Source organism: Mercenaria mercenaria, chromosome 8 (assembly GCF_021730395.1).
Source record: "Mercenaria mercenaria strain notata chromosome 8, MADL_Memer_1, whole genome shotgun sequence".
NCBI classification, from domain to species: domain Eukaryota; kingdom Metazoa; phylum Mollusca; class Bivalvia; order Venerida; family Veneridae; genus Mercenaria; species Mercenaria mercenaria.
In genome coordinates this window covers 28,807,580-28,826,852 of record NC_069368.1, presented here as the reverse complement: position 1 = coordinate 28,826,852, position 19,273 = coordinate 28,807,580, and the positions used below count along the sequence as shown (strand labels likewise).

Genomic DNA, 19,273 nt, shown 5'->3' with positions numbered 1-19,273 from the left:
TCCTTGCTTTTGTATTTATGTCGTTTTATAAAACGGAACAATTTCTACAATCCCATTAGATAATAATCCTACGTTCCTGTGATACAAATTTTGAAATAGAACCCGCGGCATGCCACTTGATGTTATTAAAAGATTGTTTTTCCAGTTTAACTCTGATATCGATATATTTGAGATATCAAAGCCTCCAAGAGGGCCATATAAGAACCATATTTATTTTAAAATATTGTACAATTCGGCGAGTACGTTACGACAAAGAAGGTTTTTACCACACACATATCGGTTAAAATGAGTACACCCTTTCATGTCCTTTTTGCTTATCAGAAGAACTTGTACACTCTTGGATGAGGGTAACCCAAGAATTATTTGTGTAATACCCAGCTTATTTTAATGGGAATTTGCACATCATCGTTAGTTGCTCCCTTGAAACTAGTCCGATAATCAATATCGGTTTCCAGAGTGATAAAATTTTGTACAATAGATTATGTCTGCAGTCAAATTCTGTATGTGCCATAAAAATCTTCAATTATACATATCCGGTACATTTGGATTGGGTGCTTCATAATATTGGCAATTAACTATTATATGACAACTGGTATGTTAGGGTGTTAGCTGCAAGGTCATTTTCAGATAATGTAGAGTATCAGACTTTTGCTATCTTTACACAGAGCCAATATATATGGCAGTTGCATCGTCAACAAATGTGTATATCAAGTTTCAGAAACCCAAATTGTTTGAATTAAAATTAAATTGCATGAAGTTAGATATTTTGCTTGGTAATCAAACATGTAAATCAACAGTCACCACTTCCGGAGAATGCATACAGCTACATTACATCCTTTTGAGTAACGTGTTGTCTTCCAAAATATAAAATCTCTTCAGAATAAATTGATATGATCCTTTGGAAAACCTCAAAAAAATAAAATGATAAAAATTAATATATTCTAGATACTTTGGTTTAAACAATATTTTATTCATATATATTTACAACATGAAACGTTACATAGTTACAGCTTACAGTTACAGGATTGAGTAGAAAGCCAAGCTTATTTGAAACTCTCTCCAAGATACTTTATTTAGGGATTAAGATATTTTAAGGACTTAGGAACACCTCACAAACATTAAATTGATAAAAAGATATATACTATTTACTTTTATTCAGAGTCAAGATATTATACCTTAGTCTACTGACAATACTTTGACGATATCATAACAACATTACAATGTATGCTTGATAGCATATGCTACAACATATCATCTGTTACACATACTTATACCGGTATTATCTGAAAACTACATTTTTATCAATTAAAATATTTCATATAGGTATAAATGTTAGTTAGACATAACAAGAGGGTCATGATGACACTAGATCGCTCACCTGAGTAATATGAGCTACATGTTTCAAATGTCAAGCTGATGATTTTTAGAATTTTTTTGGAAGATTTTCCGATGTACAATCAAGTAACACCTTGGGCGGGGCCAATTTTACCCCGGGGGTCATGATTTGAACAAAGTTTGTAGAAGTCTACTAGGCATTACATATCAGATATCTAAGATCTAGGCCTTCTGGTTTATTTTTAGCAAATTTATGAAGATTTCCCTATGTACAATCAAGTAACCCCTGGGGCTTGGTCAATTTAACCCGGGGGGGGGGGGGTCAAGATTTTAACAAATTCTGTAGAGGTCCACTAGGCAATGCAACATGTCAAATATCTAAGCTCTAGGCCTTCTGGTTTATTTTTAGAAAACTTTTGAAGATTTTGCTATGTAAAATCAAGTGACCCCTGAGCGGGGTCAATTTTGACCCGAGGGTCATGATTTGAACAAATTTTGTAGAAGTCCACTAGGCAATGCTACATGTCAAATATCTAAGATCTAGGCCTTCTGGTTTATTTTTAGAAAATTTTGAAGATTTTTCTATGTACAATCAAGTAACTACATGTGGGGTCACTTTGACCGCGGGGGTCATGATTTGAACAAATTTTATAGAGGTTAACGAGGCAATGCTACATGTCAAATATCTAAGCTCTAGGCCTTCTGGTTTATTTTAAGATTTTTTTTGAAGATTTTGCTATGTAAAATCAAGTGACCCCTGAGGCGGGGTCAATTTTGACCCCGGGGGTCATGATTGAATAAATTTTGTAGAAGTCTACTAGGCAATGCTACATGTCAAATATCTAAGCTCTAGGCTTTTTAGTTTATTTTTATTTAATTTTTGAAGATTTCCTATAGAAATCTATGTAAAATCAAGTGACCCCTGGGGCGGGTTCAGTTTTGACCCCGGGGTCATGATTTGAATAAATTTTGTAGAGGTCCACTAGGCAATGCTTCACACCAAATATCTTAGCTCTAGGGCTTCTGGTTTTTGAGACCAAGATTTTTAAAGTTTTTCCTTTCGGTTGCCATGGCAACCTGAGTTCTGAATGGAATTCAATTCTTTGAATAATTTTAGTAGAGCTTCACCCAAGGAACATTCCTGTGAGGTTTGGATGAAATTGGCCTAGCGGTTTATGAGCAGATGTCGTTTAAATTAAAAGTTTACGGACTACGGACGCCGGACAGTGAGTGATCAGAATAGCTCACCCTGAGCCTTTGGCTCTGGTTAGCTAAGAAAAAATCACAATAAGGAGTATCGTTAATCACTGATTTTGAAATATGTAGTTCATTTTTATACCTTCAATTTCTTTAATATATGAGTTGAACTGCTGTGAATACATATCTAATGATTATATTACCTCTTGAGGTACTGTCTATTCAATTAAAATACAATAATGTAAGAAACGTACATATGCTTTGATCAAATAATATTTTGATTTACGAAATTAAGTTATTTTGTATTTAGTCATACTGGTATTAGACTCTCAACAGTTTCCTGATGGGTAGAAACATACGTTTTCTTCACAAATTGTCTGAATTTAATTATCTTAAGGTTGAGAATTAGGCCTTGAGAAACAAAAATCAGACAACAACAAATCATAGAAAGAAAGAGTTGTTTGACATGAAAATTGAACAGCACGCAAAACATGTTACTTTACGAAACAATGTCAGTATACTGATATAAACAATGAATTTCGGAAAAGGAGTGCATAAAGGGGCCCCACTTCCGGACAGTCAAACGCCTTTAAAAACTCACCATTTTCAAAGAACTGTTACACATGTTGATGATGTTCGTTTTGATGCATTTGCAATGGCGTTCGAGTGGTGAAAATTCGCATAACAAGGTGGAACACAGTTTTCAGCAATTGTCTATCTTTATTTCTTTACAAATGGTACGAATATTTCAAGTACAAATGGCATTAATTTTCAAAGGGAGACAACTTTTTCCGAATGTTTTAAGTATTCGTCGAGGAAAAGTTGTCTCCATTTGAAAATGAATGCCATTTGTAAAAGGCCTAATTCTCAACCTTAAATATTGATGTCGTCTGACTTCATTTTTCTTTCTACTTCCTTTGTGTCATTTTAACTGTACGATCAAAAACTGTATATCTTTCTCAGAATTATATAACTGTGGTTGTTCTTTCGATCAAATTCTATACTTTGCAGGAATTAAGATAAATTGACAAAATGAGAAAAATTACACTACTTGTGCTCAATACTATGATGTTTACTTTGGGCATCGAACAAACTATTTCTGTTATTCAAAACCCTATTCTAGATACTTTAGTAGATATTAAAGTTTTTATTTTTTCAAGTCAAGTCTGTCCGTATCGTCCACTTAAAGCAAATTAAAAATCTTGTCTTTGTTGATCTCTCAACACAAGTGAATTCGCACTTTTTATTCTTTGGGTTTACGGTTAAACGATAATACAATTTTGTGACCTTTATTTACCGTGTTTCTGTACTGGCCTTTATACAAGGGCAATCTTTACCACATGTTTTAGTATTTATACATTTCATTTATATTCTAAAAACATGGAAATCATTCTTTGTTACAGATGCTGAATGTTAAACCAGGACCAGAAATTATACATGACAATTTAACTGACAACGATCTTATGTCTATTTTTCCTTATATAAGTATTTAGACTTTATCAACAGTACGGCATAATATCATAATACATGTATGCACTTAAACACAAAAATCATCATTCTGACTCAAACGTTTGGATAAAGGCGTTACACGTTTGATCCTGTGAATTGTTTGTTTGAAGGTGATGTTTCATATGTAAAAGATCACCCAATAAATCTTTAATGGCATTCTTGTCCCTGATAAATAAAGTGGTATAATATACATAAATTTGAGTTAGTTAGCAGTAAAATGATAAAACAAGACGGCCAAGATGCCCCTTCGTCGCTCACCTGAGAAACACACCATAACAGTGTAAGCATGTTTGACCTAGTGATTTCATGAAAACAAATATTCTGGCCAATTTTCATCAGGATTGGACAAGAAAATGTGGTCTCTTAAGTTTAAACAAGTATTTTCTTTGATATAACCTAGTGACCGTAGCTTTTGACCCCAGATAACCCATATTCAAACTTGACCTAGATTTCATCAACGCAATCATTCTGACCAAATTCCATGAAGATCAATTGAAAAGTATTGGCTCTATCGCATATATTTTTCTTTCTTTGATTTAACCTAGTGACCTATATTTAATCCAAGATAACCAATATTCAAACTTGACCTAGATTTTATCAAGACAATAATTTTGATCAAATTTTATGAAGATCATTTAAAAAATACAGCTTCTATCGCATACAAAATGTTTTTCTTTGATCTGACCTAGTGACCTAGTTTTTTTACTTCAAATAATCCATATTCAAACTCGACATAGGTTTTATCAAGACAATCATTCTGATTAAATTTTATGAAGATCAATTGAAAAATACAGCTTCTATCGCTTACACAAGGGTTTTCTTCGATTTGACCTAGTAAACTAGTTTTTGACCCAATATAACCCATATTCAAACTCAACCTAAACTTTATCAAGACAACTTATTTTGACTAAATTTCATGAAGATCAACTGAAAAGTACAGCCTCTATCGCATATACAAGGTTTTTCTTTGATTTGACCTAGTGACCACGTTTTAAACCTCAGATAATTTATATTCAAACTTGGCCTAAATTTTATCAAGACAAATATTCTGATTGAAGTTTATAAAGATCAATTGAAAAATACAGCCTCTATCACATACACAAGATTTTTCTTCGATTTGACCTAGTGAACTAGTTTTTTGACCCCAGATGACCGATATTTAAACTCGAACTAGAATGTATCAAGGCGATCATTCTCACTAAATGCCATGAAGAAAAGTACAGTCTCTATCGTATACACAAGCTAAATGTTGACAAACAGACGACAGACGCCGGACATCAAGCGATCACAACAACTCACCTGAGAATTGCTCAGGTGACCTAAAGATACGTAGAAATACTTGAAATATGTTTGATTACAATTAATTATCACATTGAATAAAGAAAATTATATTTTAAGTTCAGTTTTTATTCTTAATTTGCTAATGCGCAGTAGTATCACTCGAATGCCTTAGTCGTAACAAAGTTATTTGCTTATTAACACGCCTCTTATAACAGCAATTATCATTCAACTATGATATAATGGACACAATATTAGATAAGTTATACAAGTCATATGAAATAGATTGAGCTAATACCAAACTCAACTGAGCCAATATGAAAAATCAATGCCAATAAAAAAAATTAACAGGGCTCGATTCTCGAGATTCCGGCCTTCAGTGGACATATGTATGTTTTGATGGGGGCTCATATTTCACTACATATTTTTCATTTTGAGCTCATTTGGGATGAGAGCAAGCATATTTTTGTCCCAGGTCCGATACTGGTGCCTGTGATTTCTTCTACATAGCTTGTATCATAAAGTTCTTATTAAACAACGTAATTCTAGTAAAATTACTTTAATCATTTAACTCCTTATTTCCCCACGTGTAATTCCGTTATGAACAAAACGGTTATCCCGTTACGAATAAATGGTCAAGCAAGCACATGTGCCTACCATCAATTACACATTATCCACACGCTTTTCTGAATGAATAATCTGACCTATTTTTAACCTGTAACCCGTCTTAATTTGCTATAAATAGAACTTATAGATTCCGTAATTCGATAAAATTAATGTAGATTCTAATGGTGTGTGTGTTGCCCTCATTGATTTGCGTGACTATATGTAATGTTTTCTTTAATTACTTGTATTTGTCTCATGTTTTTGTATATATACAAACTGAGAATTTGTTGAATAAACTTGAAACTTGAAGCAAATATGGGATTCAAGTACTCTGAATGGTTTGCGTTAGAATTTTGTTTTACATCAGAATACATATTCTTATCAGTTTTCATATTTCGCGCAATATAACAAATATAATCGGACAAATGTAACGTTGATATCCAACTGTGCTTGAGCGGACGAACAATGCAGTGTCAAATCGTGAAAATCTGTGTAGATGATAACGATACTGTAGAGCAGGAAGCTTCGGTAGTGCATTTTCCAAAACTCCTGTCAAAATTTTCTAACATCTTTTTTAAGACATTTATAGAAATTCTGAGAAACTGGGATTAATTAAAAAGAGGACACTTATCTCAAACATATATTTTGATAGATTATTTGTGCAATTACAAACTAGAAAAAGGATTAAACATGGAAAAGCACACATGATGTTAGCTGTAACAAATTCGGGTAAGAATAAACGAGCCATGTGGTGTATAATATGTGCTCGTTTGTATTAACTGATCAACACATGTGTACAATTTTGTGTCTCGTTACCTGCGGCCTGCATGGAAGTAACATGGAAAACCGTTTTCATCCTAGCTCAAAATTAAATTATTCGTAACATCATTAGAGAAATAAAAGGTGGTAAGTTTCCATAATAGCTGTCACAATATCTGTAAAATCAATCACACTTATTTACACACAAACCTATCTTTTGTAGTAGATTAAATTAGAATGTTTTCAAAAATCAGGGTTTAATCAATAATGCTATAATAATTTGATACGAATGTGCACAAATGGCTTAATTCTTATCGCGTTATAGCCAGAATTGAAAAGTTGAATGATAATATCATCATTAATCACGTGATATCATATTGACATGGTTATTTGTCCACGGGTAGTCGAACTGGCCCGACAACCCTCGGGCAAATAACAAGGCCAATATGAAACCACTTGGCAAATAACATTATGTTACCGGCAAAGTCTAATTATATAACTTACTTTTTTGATTGAAGAAAGGTTTTGCGACTTTCCAGATGTGCTATTTTTAAGTCCAGTTTATAAATGCTGTATAGAAATTTCCTTCAAGGTATAATTATATTGTTTACATTCTGATGATTTATGTTAACTAAGATTGTTTACTACTAGATTGATATATAGGTTAACCGGTACCTGAATTGGACATGGAATAATGGAATATATAAGGTTAAGTGTTTTCTTTTAGTATGCAATGCATTCAATGTAATACCGTGCGAATCATAGTTACTTTTTTATTATTTGCTTTCTGTTTAACTTAAACTGGGGTTAGGGGCCAGGGGCGTGTATATCGTGATATAATTCTTAGGTAGGCCAGGGGTTGCGCGATCGGTCAGCATAGATCAAAGTTGTGTTTATAATTTCATATTTCTTACTACCAATTTCCTTAACTGTATTCCGTCCTTGACAATACTTTCTAAATTACAGGAACAGATTATCATCTTACCAAACATCACCAAAACCGCATCATTTGATGTGAGGTATACGTAATGAATCTGTTTATCTGTTGTATTTTTTGTTGTTGTTTTTTTTTTTGTTTTGTTTTTTCAAAGTAACGATTTGGCGAGGAGAAAATTTATGAGAGAGAAGATTCTGCCATTTGGATTGCTCTATAATTGGCAAACATTTTCTTCGAAACTGATCATCATTTATCAATTATATCGATATTGCTGTTTCTTTTACATCTTTCTTGTTACTTATGGATGCATGTTTCGGACACTTGCGTACTTTTTTACATTAAATTATCTCGGGCATTCAACACAATGTGCCGTACGCTTGAGATAAGGTATCGTAAGCTATCGTAGTGTCAAACACTAGATATAGTAGCTCTAAGATGTCATACGCTCGAGATGAGATTCTGTACGTTTGATATGTTATGCACTCGAGACAAGATGTCGTGAATTGAAAATATAATGCCAAGCGCTCGAGATTAGATGACAACATGTATGTCGTAACGGTTCGAGATAAGCTGTGTTACGCACGAAATGAGTGTCGTACGCTCGAAATAAGGTGGCACGCTTGAGATAAGATGTCGTGTGTTTGAAATGATATAAATAAATATAAAAAGAAAGGTCCGTCACATGTTCAAAACAGTATCAAAAATATTGTACCGACCTCTTCAAGTTTGTTTACAGCGTCCTGAGCATCTTGCCTGTTTTTCAGTTCTTCGCCATCTTGCAGCGCAGCAATCATATCATCAATGTAAGCATTTGCTTCTGCCTCCTCTAGCTCCATGGTGCTACTGTGGAATATCTCGTTTCTGTCTTGTCTGACCTGTTTGATTAAATAAACAAATAAACATTTATCTCTCAGGTTTGAATGTGGTAAAATTCTTCAAAAGACCGAAGAAAGCAGAAGACTAAGTCTGATTGATGCGACTTTTCCTTGAAATATTGAATATAGAAGTAACAGACATGAGGGATATTTTGCCAGACTCTTAGTGTCTATACAAACCAAAAACAAAAGCAATAAGATGGATCTACACGTACACTGCCTGTAAATTTAGTAATGATATAGCTTGTGGCCACTATCGGGAACGTACATGAAGTCTTTGAGATTTTCGTAATGGGTCATTAAGGTATTCGTGAGTTTGTTAATTAGTTAGTTTCTCACGCCGAAGCTGACATGGATATAATTTTGAAGCTGTCCGTCCGCTCGTTAGTTTCAACGATCATGAACGAGCACGAATTTACTTCGTACGGATAGTTGATTTTAGGATATTTGTTTGTTATACAATCTTGTAACACCTTAGCTACGAAAGAGATACATTCTTTACTATAGTAACACATTACCTGATTGTCGTGTCCATCTAAAATTTACGCTAAGTTGCTACCTTTATTCACAGAGGATATTTAATTTTCAAAGAAGATAAGAGTATAATAAAAATATAAGGGTCGGCTATTTACTAATACTTGTTCAAAAACTGTCCAGTTTTACAGGCGATGTTATTAAATGAAAAAGCGGTCGAAAAATATACAGACGTTTAGGTCGATCTAAAACTCCTTCAGTACTTTTTTTCAAAAAAAAATTTTTTTCAAGGTGTTCCCTACCTACGTCTATACACCTTCTCCATCTTTGCTGGAGCTTTTGTATTCCCTCTGAAAACCATGAAGTAGAGGTGCCGATTTACAGCTGATTCAGAAATCAAACCGCCCTCGTCTCATATTTGTTTCCAGAGAGCCTTTTTTCAGTTCTGGGAAGGTCGCACGGGGAAAGATCTGGGCTGTACGGACGGTGGGACAACAATTGCTACTTGAAGATGACAAGTTCTACTGTATATGATACAGCTTGCGAGGGGCATTGGCATGTAAAAAGAAGGACATGCCTTGGCTGGCCTGGAACTCGACTTTGTCAGATCTTCTTCTTCGAATAGTCAAAATGAAATTTATTTCTAAATAGTATCTAGCAGTCACAGTTTGACCTTTTGGCATGAAATGAGCCAATATTATTTTAAACTGAAAAACTACTTCCTGCAATGTCTCTCTGTGAGTCGTGTTGACAAAAACCTAAATATTCGCAACCATTGCATTAGCGGGTCTTAAACTGTAAAACCTAGTTATAGAACGGGATATGCAGGCTTTAGAGTTATTTTTCTGCGACCTTTGAAAAATGTGGCAAGGTTTTTTTTCGACCTCTAAAAGCAAGTATAATTACAGATCTCCGTTCCTCTAGCTCAGTATCCATGGCAAATCTAACACCTACCTTGTTATGATGCTCAAAACTTGTCATGAAAGTTTCGTTCATATATAGTAAGTGTAGATAATAGCTACACCTGGGAAGAGTAAGGAAATTTTCAGACCGCTCCTCAAATATTTAAAATACATATGTTATAGAAATTAAGGTAAATCACAAAATATAATTGAACTGTAAAGCATAACTTTTCTAGCATTACTTGAAACTTGCACATAAAGTTACGAAATGATTTGACTGATTTATGTAAGTTACCATTTTTTTTGCTATGATAAACATAAAAATATTGACAAGAATGGAAATGTGCTTACGTTTTTCATACAAGGAAACGTTTAAAGAAAATTTTGTAGAAAAAGAAGATAATATCTGATGAAAACATGTATACATATTCAGGTAATATTAATGCTGTAATACACAAAACTCAGTTATTGTTACGAATATTTTTTCGAGTAAATTCTTCCAGGGTAAGATGATGATGTATTGGCCCAAGACTTGTGAAATAAAACCGAATGACTTTCCTCTTTGAACGTATTTAGTTATGTAAGAGGTACGAGTGATATAATCTTTGGCAATTTCAGTTACATTTGCTACTAGACAAGTGAAAATTATAAAGATGGAAGTGGGGCCTCCATGGCCGAGTGCTTAAGGTCGCTGACTTCTAATCACTTGCCCCTCATCGATGTGGGTTCGAGCCTCACTCGGGGCGTTAAATTCTTCATGTGAGGAAGCCATCCAGCCGGTTTACGGAAGGTCGGTGGTTCTACCCAGGTGTCCGCTAGTGATAAAATAATGCACGGAAGGGCACCTGGGGTCTTCCTCCTCCATTAAAGCTGGAAAGTCGCCATATGACCTATCATGTGTCCGTGCGACGCCAAATCCAACAAAAAATAAATTAAAAAATAAAGATGGAAGTGTACTAGAATGCATGTATGAAAAAGTGTTTGTACCTACAACATTTACAGGTATATTTAAAATAGTAATTGAGATGAAACCAGGTCAGAATGCATGTATAATCGGCAATCTTGTGTAACAAATCTAGCCGAAGTTTTTCTTTTTTTTTTTTTTTTTTTTTGTTTTAAAAAAATAGGCAGAAGTTCATGCAAAACTGAGTAATAGTTGTACAATTTTACCTTTGAAAACGCATTAGCCATATTACTCCCAACATGGTTATGAAAATATTTGTTGTTTATGATTACGTGTAGTAATCCCATGCAGTCAGTGTCGGCTGCTGATGACGCCTGATCATATCCGGGGGAGTTGATGAAACATTTAGCTATACTCCACGGATCTCTAGTCCACATATGAGAGTTGGTGTTTTTCCAATAAGGAGCGGGTGGTTTGTTCGCATGGTAAGTTATAATTGTGTCATAGATGGCGCCACATACGTTTCCACAACAAGCCCATTTATCTTTCTCATACCAACAGTTACAGTTAGCTTGACCTAATGGACATTGTTTTTTTCCTGATTTCACATGGTCTGGTTTGAGAGTATTCAGAGCGCACTGAGCACATGTCACACTCTGTAGGTTCTTGCTTTGTCTAATGTTATCTAAAATAACTTCATGCTGCTGTCTGGCAACGTCGTCACAAAAAGGCGCAATTCCTTCTTTTAAGTATTTTATTCCAAGCATTGCCTTGGCCCAATGTCTGAACTTTTTCTTCTCTAAATGAAGTTGAGATATCATTCCAATATTGGACTGGAACCTAAACGAAGCAAGTTATAGTTAATACCTAATTACATATACGTAGTGTTATAGTGTAGATTACTTAATATGAATGCTAGTGCAAACTTTTCATTTTACTGCAAACTTAATATAAGCTTTGGTTTACTTCATACACGGTGTAAAATTTCTTACTTCAGCATACGCAGTATACAAATTCCGCAAAAGTGCAAAACCTCTTATAACAGTATACGCTGTTTGAGCTTCGGATAACAGCAAGTAGGACTAGAGCGCAAGCTCCAGATTAAAGCGTTCGCAGGATAATCTTCAAACTACCACATGTCGGTGTAAGTTGTACATTACAGTATGCGCATTGTTAACTTCAGATTACAGCACCTGAATTGAATCTTCAGGATTATAGCATGTATATTGTAAGTTTCATATTTCAGCATGCATGCACAGTGTAATTTTTAGATTACAGCATGCGAAGTATAAGCCTCGGATTACAGCATACACAGTGTTAGTTTGGAGTACAGCATATACAGTGTAAGCACAGTACAAACAGCATATGTAGGGTAAGCTTCGGATTACACCCTGCACAGTGTAAGCTTCTATTAACACAATGTACCATGTAAGCTTCGGATCACGGCATACGCATTGTGAGTTTTAGATTACAGCATAAGCAGCATAAGCTTCGGATTACAATGTACGTATTGTAAGTTTCGAATTACAGCATAAGCAGTGTAAGCTTCGAATTACAGCACGCGCAGTAAAAAGCTTCGAATTATAGCATACATTGTGTTTATTTAGGGATAAAGTAAGCTTCGGATACCAGCATATACAATTTCAGCTTAGATAACAGCATATGTAGACGAAAGCTTTGGATTAATCAGTATGCTCAGTGTAAGCTTTGGATTACAGCATGCGAATTTTTACCTTTGGATTACAGACTGTAAAGTGTAAGTTCAGATTACAACAAGCACAGTGTCATTTTTGGGTCATTTTTGCATTAATCAGTATGCTCAGTGTAAGCTTCGGATTACAGCATGCGAATTTTTACCTTTGGATTACAGACTGTAAAGTGTAAGTTCAGATTACAACAAGCACAGTGTCATTTTTGGGTCATGCGCACTGTAAGCTTCGAATTACAATAAACGTAAACTAACTTTTGGATTACAGCGTGTACACTGTAAGCTTCAGATTATAGTACGCGCATCGTAATCTTCCATTTACAATATGTACAGTGTAAGCTTCGGACTCCAGAAAATGACTGCCTATAGGGGCCCCATTTCCGGACATTCAAACGCCTTTAAAAACTCACCATTTTTAAAGAACTGTTACACATGTTCGTTTTGATGCATTTGCAAAAGCGTGCGAGTGGTAAAATTTCACATAACAAGGTGGAACACAGTTTTCAGCAATTGTTTATCTTTATTTCTTTACAAATGGCATTCATTTTCAAAGGGAAACAACTTTTTCTCGACGATTACTTAAAATAATCGGAAAAAGTTGTCTCCCTTTGAAAATGAATGCCATTTGTACTTAAAATAATCGGAAAAAGTTATCTCCCTTCGAAAATGAATACCATTTGTAATGAAATAAAGATAAACAATTGCTGAAAAATGTGTTCCACCTTGTTATGCCAAATTTCACCACTCGCACGCTATTGCAAATGCATCAAAACGAACATCTGCAACTGTTCTTTGAAAATGGTGAGTTTTTAAAGGCGTTTAACTGTCCGGACGTGGAGCCCCTTTAGGCTTTTCCGGAATTCAATGTTTATATCAGTATACCGACACTTGTTTCGTAAAGTTATATACATGTTTTACATGCTGTTCAATTTTCATGTCAAACAACTCTTTCTTTCTATGATTTGGTGTTGTCTGGCTTTTGTTTCTCAAGGCCTGATCTCAACCTTAAACATCTGATCGTCCCTGCTATAATTAGTGACCTTAAAAAGTGTGTTTCAGTTCTGTATCCTATGTTATTATAGTTTGATGTATATTGGCCCCATAGTTATTACAAAATGTATGATTGTTTTGTAATTGTGTGTATGTGTCTACATGCACATCTGTGCAGTCTGATCATGATCAAAAGTCTGCATTGTTCATATTTAGTCATTAAATTCACAATGAACATAAAAAATTGGCAAGGAAATGGTTACACTGTTGTAAAAAACAACAACCGAAAAATACATCTGCTAGTATAACGGTCCCAACAGAAAAGGGACATTGCTGCTCTCGGACCTGACAGAGTCAGTACATTTCAATACAATCCGTCCTCCAATATTTACAATGCTTTGATTAAAATTACGTATTATAGTGCGTTTTATTTGACCTCGCAGAACGGAGTTAATCTCGGTCTTATGCAAATAATGGTAATCAAAACAAGAACTGTCACAGGAGTGACTTATACCCCCACCATACGGTCATGTCACAGAAGAATGGCAACCATCAACCATAAAAAAATTTAGAAATACATAGAATAATTTAAAACGTAAAAATTTACTCGTCTTTGGAGTACTTCATCCTGGGCTTCCGTGGTTCATGCAAGTAATACTAGTATATGTGCCCAGTACGAGAGATGAGGTAAATATAAAAATCTCTAATATAAGAGATACACTAAAAATGAATACAAAAAAATGTCTTATCGACACATGTTACCACAGAAAAATGTCTTTACTTTTTACATAGGACTAATAATAAAAAAGTTAGAAAAATCCCTAAAATATTGAAAATCTAAAAATAGAATTTCTAAAAATAGAGTAGTTATTGGAATTTTAGGGGGAGTAACTCAGTACAAAAGTTAGAAAAAAGGTTACTTCCCTTTGGCTCTAAGCCAATCAGAATGATATATTGTGAAAATGCATCAAAATTAACTTTAAATTCTAAGCAAAAGGGGGCATAATTCATATAAAATTGGTGTCAGAGTTATGCATCTTGTGTCACATGATGTTGGTGATGAGGTGGAACGTCATCTATTTTAAGTTTGAATCAATTCCATTTAGTAATAACCGAGATATAGTGAAAATGCATTAGCTTCTAAGTAAAAGGGGGCATAATTCATGAAAGTTGGTGTCAGAGTTATGCACCTTGTGTCATAAGATGGGGGGTGATAAGGTGAAACATTTATTTTAAGTTTGAATCAAATCCATTTAGTAATAACTGAGATATAGTCAAAATGCATCAAAATTAACCTTAAATTCTAAGCACAAGGGGGCATAACTCATGAATATTGGTGTCAGAGTTATGTACCTTGTGTCACACGATGTGGGTGATAAGGTGGATCATCTATTTTAAATTTGAATCAAATCCATTTAGTAATAACTGAGATATAGTCAAAATGCATCAAAATTAACCTTAAATTCTAAGCACAAGGGGGCATAACTCATGAATATTGGTGTCAGAGTTATGTACCTTGTGTCACACGATGTGGGTGATAAGGTGGATCATCTATTTTAAATTTGAATCAAATCCATTTAGTAATAACTGAGATATAGTCAAAATACATCAAAATTAACCTTAAATTCTAAGCAAAAGGGGGCATAATTCATGAAAAATTGGTGTCAGATTTATGCACCTTGTGTCACATGATGTGGGTGATCAGGTGGAACATCTATTTTAAGTTTGAATCAAATCCATTTAGTAATAACTGAGATATAGCGAAAATGCATCAAAATTAACCTTAAATTCTAAGTAAAAGGGGGGGGGGGCATGATTCATGAAACGTTGGTGTCAGAGTTATGCACCTTGTGTCACATGATGCGGGTGATAAGGTGATACATCTATTTTAAGTTTGAATCAAATCCATTTAGTAGTAACTGAGATAATAGATTTCTAGACGCGACGCGACGGGACGGGACAAAACTGAATCCTATATAGCTCCTCACCCCAACATGTTTGATGGGGTATAACAATGAGCAAAATAGGTAGAGCTACAGTGGATACAGGGTAAGGTAGATGACCAGTGAATTAGAAATCAGGTTGCCGAATATACTATATATCCTGCACAATAATGCAGTAGACCATCGCGAAAGCCCGCCCCGCCAGGTCGATTAAAATGGACTATATAATATTGTTATTAGATACTACGCATACTATGGTCGCATTTTTCTGCCAAGAGATAACTAGATAGCTATTATGATAATTTGTAAACTTTCCAGGAAACGTGTGCATTTTTTTCTGGAAACATTTTAGCAATAAATAATATTTTCTAGATAGTTTATTTATTTCCTGAAAATGTTTTAGCGCAAAAGTTCGCGTTAATGCTTGAAACTTCCACGAATTGCTCGGTAACTATCACGATAATACTTTAAACTTTCCAGTAAAGTTGTGCATTTTTCTGATAACATTATCGCATTATTTTTTACTCTAGATATGCTTTTTATTTCCAGGAAACTTTAGGCTATTGCGAAAAACTTTTCAGAAAATTTCGAAACATAGAGATTATTTCTGAAGGTATCGAAAAAGCTTACCTAACTAACAAATGACAGGTGTTGACTCTGACACAAAATGTTTCGAGAAAATAATGTATATTATCGCAATAATTTTTCCAGGAAACCTTCCACTATTGAGAAAATCTTTTAAGAAAACTTCGCTTTATCAAGATAATTTTTTTTGAAGTATCGCTATGGCTACCTACCTATCTCTTGGCAGAAATATGGCATTATAGCATACAGTACTATATATGACTTAATATATAAACATTCATCTTGTATAAGATATGTGGTATGACAAGTGTACCGATTACTTTATGTTTTTACTGAACCGGCAAGTTATCTTACTAATAAAGTAAAAATGTGTTTAAACAGGTTGTGAATTGAAATAAAGTCACTCTTTAATTAGTATTCATTCTTTATGAAGAGTAGCATTAGGATATATGGAGTTATAGTCATTAAAAATCATGAGTCTAACAATTATAAAAGTAAATGTAGTCAAGGAGATAGATTAACGAAACGGAAGACATTAAAACTTCATTGTTTGGTGTCAGGAGATGCCAAAATCCTAATTTAGCAGGTTTATATCTCAGAAATTCTATTACTTATCTGAATACTAGTTATTTATATTTCGTGACATCTACATATACTGAAGTTGATTAATACTTTCCTATATTAACTGTCTTTTTTCCGTATTCCAGGGCTCATTTCAACCACGTTTACCTATAGGAGAAAACGGCATATAACTACGCATGCGTTGATGTTTCATTGCGCATGCCAAGAAAATAAACAAACCTCTAAATTAACCTTGCGTGTTAAGTTTAGATAATATGTCAAGGGTCAGTATAACGCTCTGATAACTACATGTGGACTATAGGCTGAACACGACTAAATCCGGCTGTTCTTTATTTCATATAAAATCCAGTTATTCTATTAGTAGGATACTAATATCAGAAGCGATTCTTTCACGCATGTTGTTTTAATCAGGTTGAGAAGTGACCTAGATTTAAATCATATGTCAATTAGAGTGGTCTGTTGCTTCTGAATATTGACAATTAACAACAAGACCGTGGCTTTATCATTGTAATATCATTACAGAAAATTAATGAAATATCATGATATCTTGTACGAACTGTAAATATCATAAAATGAATCATTAAATGTTGTTTTCTACTTAAAATGCATAGATTCAGAACAGAAAACGTTATATGATGCCGAAGCTTTCATAATAACTATATACTTGACAATGTAATAGAATGCAAAGTGCTAGGCAAGTCCAGCTACCGAAAATCCAAGGCTAAATGCACAACAAATATTCAACATAATGATGATTTTATCATTGATGACCTACACCATGCTACTTGTTATGTACACAATATGCCATACTGTAATATATCACATTAAGACATTTTCTAGCTTATACATTTATTAAGCATGCGGCTAGTACACTATCGCAGATTAAACTGAAGTCTTAGCAAAGCAAACATATTAAGTAAAAGTAGCAGAGTACACTTAGATTCAAACATTTTTGGCACGACATGGATAACATGTAGCTAGTCGCAATCGTAATATTGCACTTCCCTAATGTGCAGAATCAAAGTTGCCATTTATTAATTGTGAGCATACTTTGTGCTTTTAATTAATGACAAAATAAGGACTCTCGTACAAGAATATAGAAAGTTATTAAAACAAAAACCCATTTAAAATAACACATCAAAACCATCAATTTTGCGCTTTTTTGGAATGCCTGCAGGAACAATGTCCACTTATTGCGCATTTCTCAATTTAATTGGCTCTAATGTAATGAACTAGAGGATATGAATGATATTCAATCGGCCAAATCATTTCAGTTTTTTATTTGTTTTTTTTTTCCACAAAATAGCAAAATTGAACCTGATGGTCAATCAACAAATATGGAACTCTTCAAAGATTTAAATCCCCCCACCGATGATGACTCATAGATTCATACAAAGCCAGCAACAGTTAATTTTACAACTGACATCAGAATTTTACACGTTTCAGCTGTGTAGTTTTTTTGTTTTTTTTGTTTTTTTTTTAAGAATTAACAGTCATTATCCCTCACTGTAATTTACAGACATCCAAAATCACGAAGTTCTAATTATTACAAATATTGACAGGGATTAAAATTCGAAGCGTACCTTGCTACCTATATATTCACACATTCTTTAGTTAAACCAATAGTAAATGAAACATTACTATGGAATTTCATTCAGGAAATTTCTCATTCAGAAAATAAAGCGGTGTAATCAACTACAGTAACTGTTAACATACATAAGATTCTTAAGATAACTGATTAAGTAGTGTCTTAATCAGAAACAAGTTTAACTAAGCAAACTATATTGTCTATGTTTCATCACCACTCTGAACAAGTTTATGTTTAAAATTTGGGTTTGGTCCCGATAAGTAAGACCTATACTAGTACGTGCGAAAATATTATTCTAGGCTCTGTGTTTCTGCCGTCGAAAAAATCCCTTTCTTTTAATGAAGATGTTTTAAATGGTTTTGAAAACGAAATAACACAAATGTGTGGCGATAGCAATTATATTTTCATAGCTGGTGCAACTAATTCTAGAAGTGCAAAGTTAATAACCTTTTTTTTATAAAACGGAAGAATGTTTAGCGATAAAAATGTAGATAATTTTACATTCGGAAAACGCTCAGTTATTGATTATGTTATAGCCAAAACAGATTGTGTTGAATATGTAACACATTTTGACATTAGTAAAACAGATGCACTTTCTTTGGACGGACACAGTGCACTTCATTGGAAAATTAAGGTAGACAATAATTTTATCCCGGAAAAATAGAAATGAAAAATTTCGTCTTTCAAACCAATAAATCGCCATGGAACAGTAGCCTCGAAAATAAATTTAGAAATAACAGTAATATTGATAACCTAGAAACACTGTTTTACCAGCTACAAAACTATCCTTATTCTCAAAAACATTTCCAAATAAAACTAATTCGTATATTTCCACTAATAATAATAACAACATATAAATCCTGGTTCGGTCCAAAATGATATAAAGCTAGGAATAACTATCATGAAGCTTACAACAACTTTCGTTCATATCCAGCTGAAACAAATAATTACGCCTGTGCAACGCTAGTAAAATATACAAAAGAAAAAACAATGGATTTTTATATATATATAAAAAAATAATAATTCGGTAAAGTGGCGAAATATGAGTGAAAATTTCACAAGAAATAAAGGAAAGTATTTAATATCCTTAAAACTAAAAAC

The 19,273-nt window shown here is 33.9% G+C and overlaps 1 protein-coding gene across 1 annotated transcript in view; it reads right to left on the bottom strand.

The window, feature by feature from the left end:
- LOC123564723 (uncharacterized) overlaps window positions 1-19,273 on the bottom strand; it is a 34,254-nt gene that overhangs the window by 12,757 nt on the left and 2,224 nt on the right. Inside the window, exons 2-3 of the mRNA XM_053549634.1 lie at window positions 11,043-11,616; window positions 8,338-8,496 (exon numbers count right to left, since the gene is read on the bottom strand). Coding sequence (XP_053405609.1) covers window positions 8,338-8,496; window positions 11,043-11,616 — 733 coding nt within the window. The remainder of the gene's footprint in view (window positions 1-8,337; window positions 8,497-11,042; window positions 11,617-19,273) is intronic.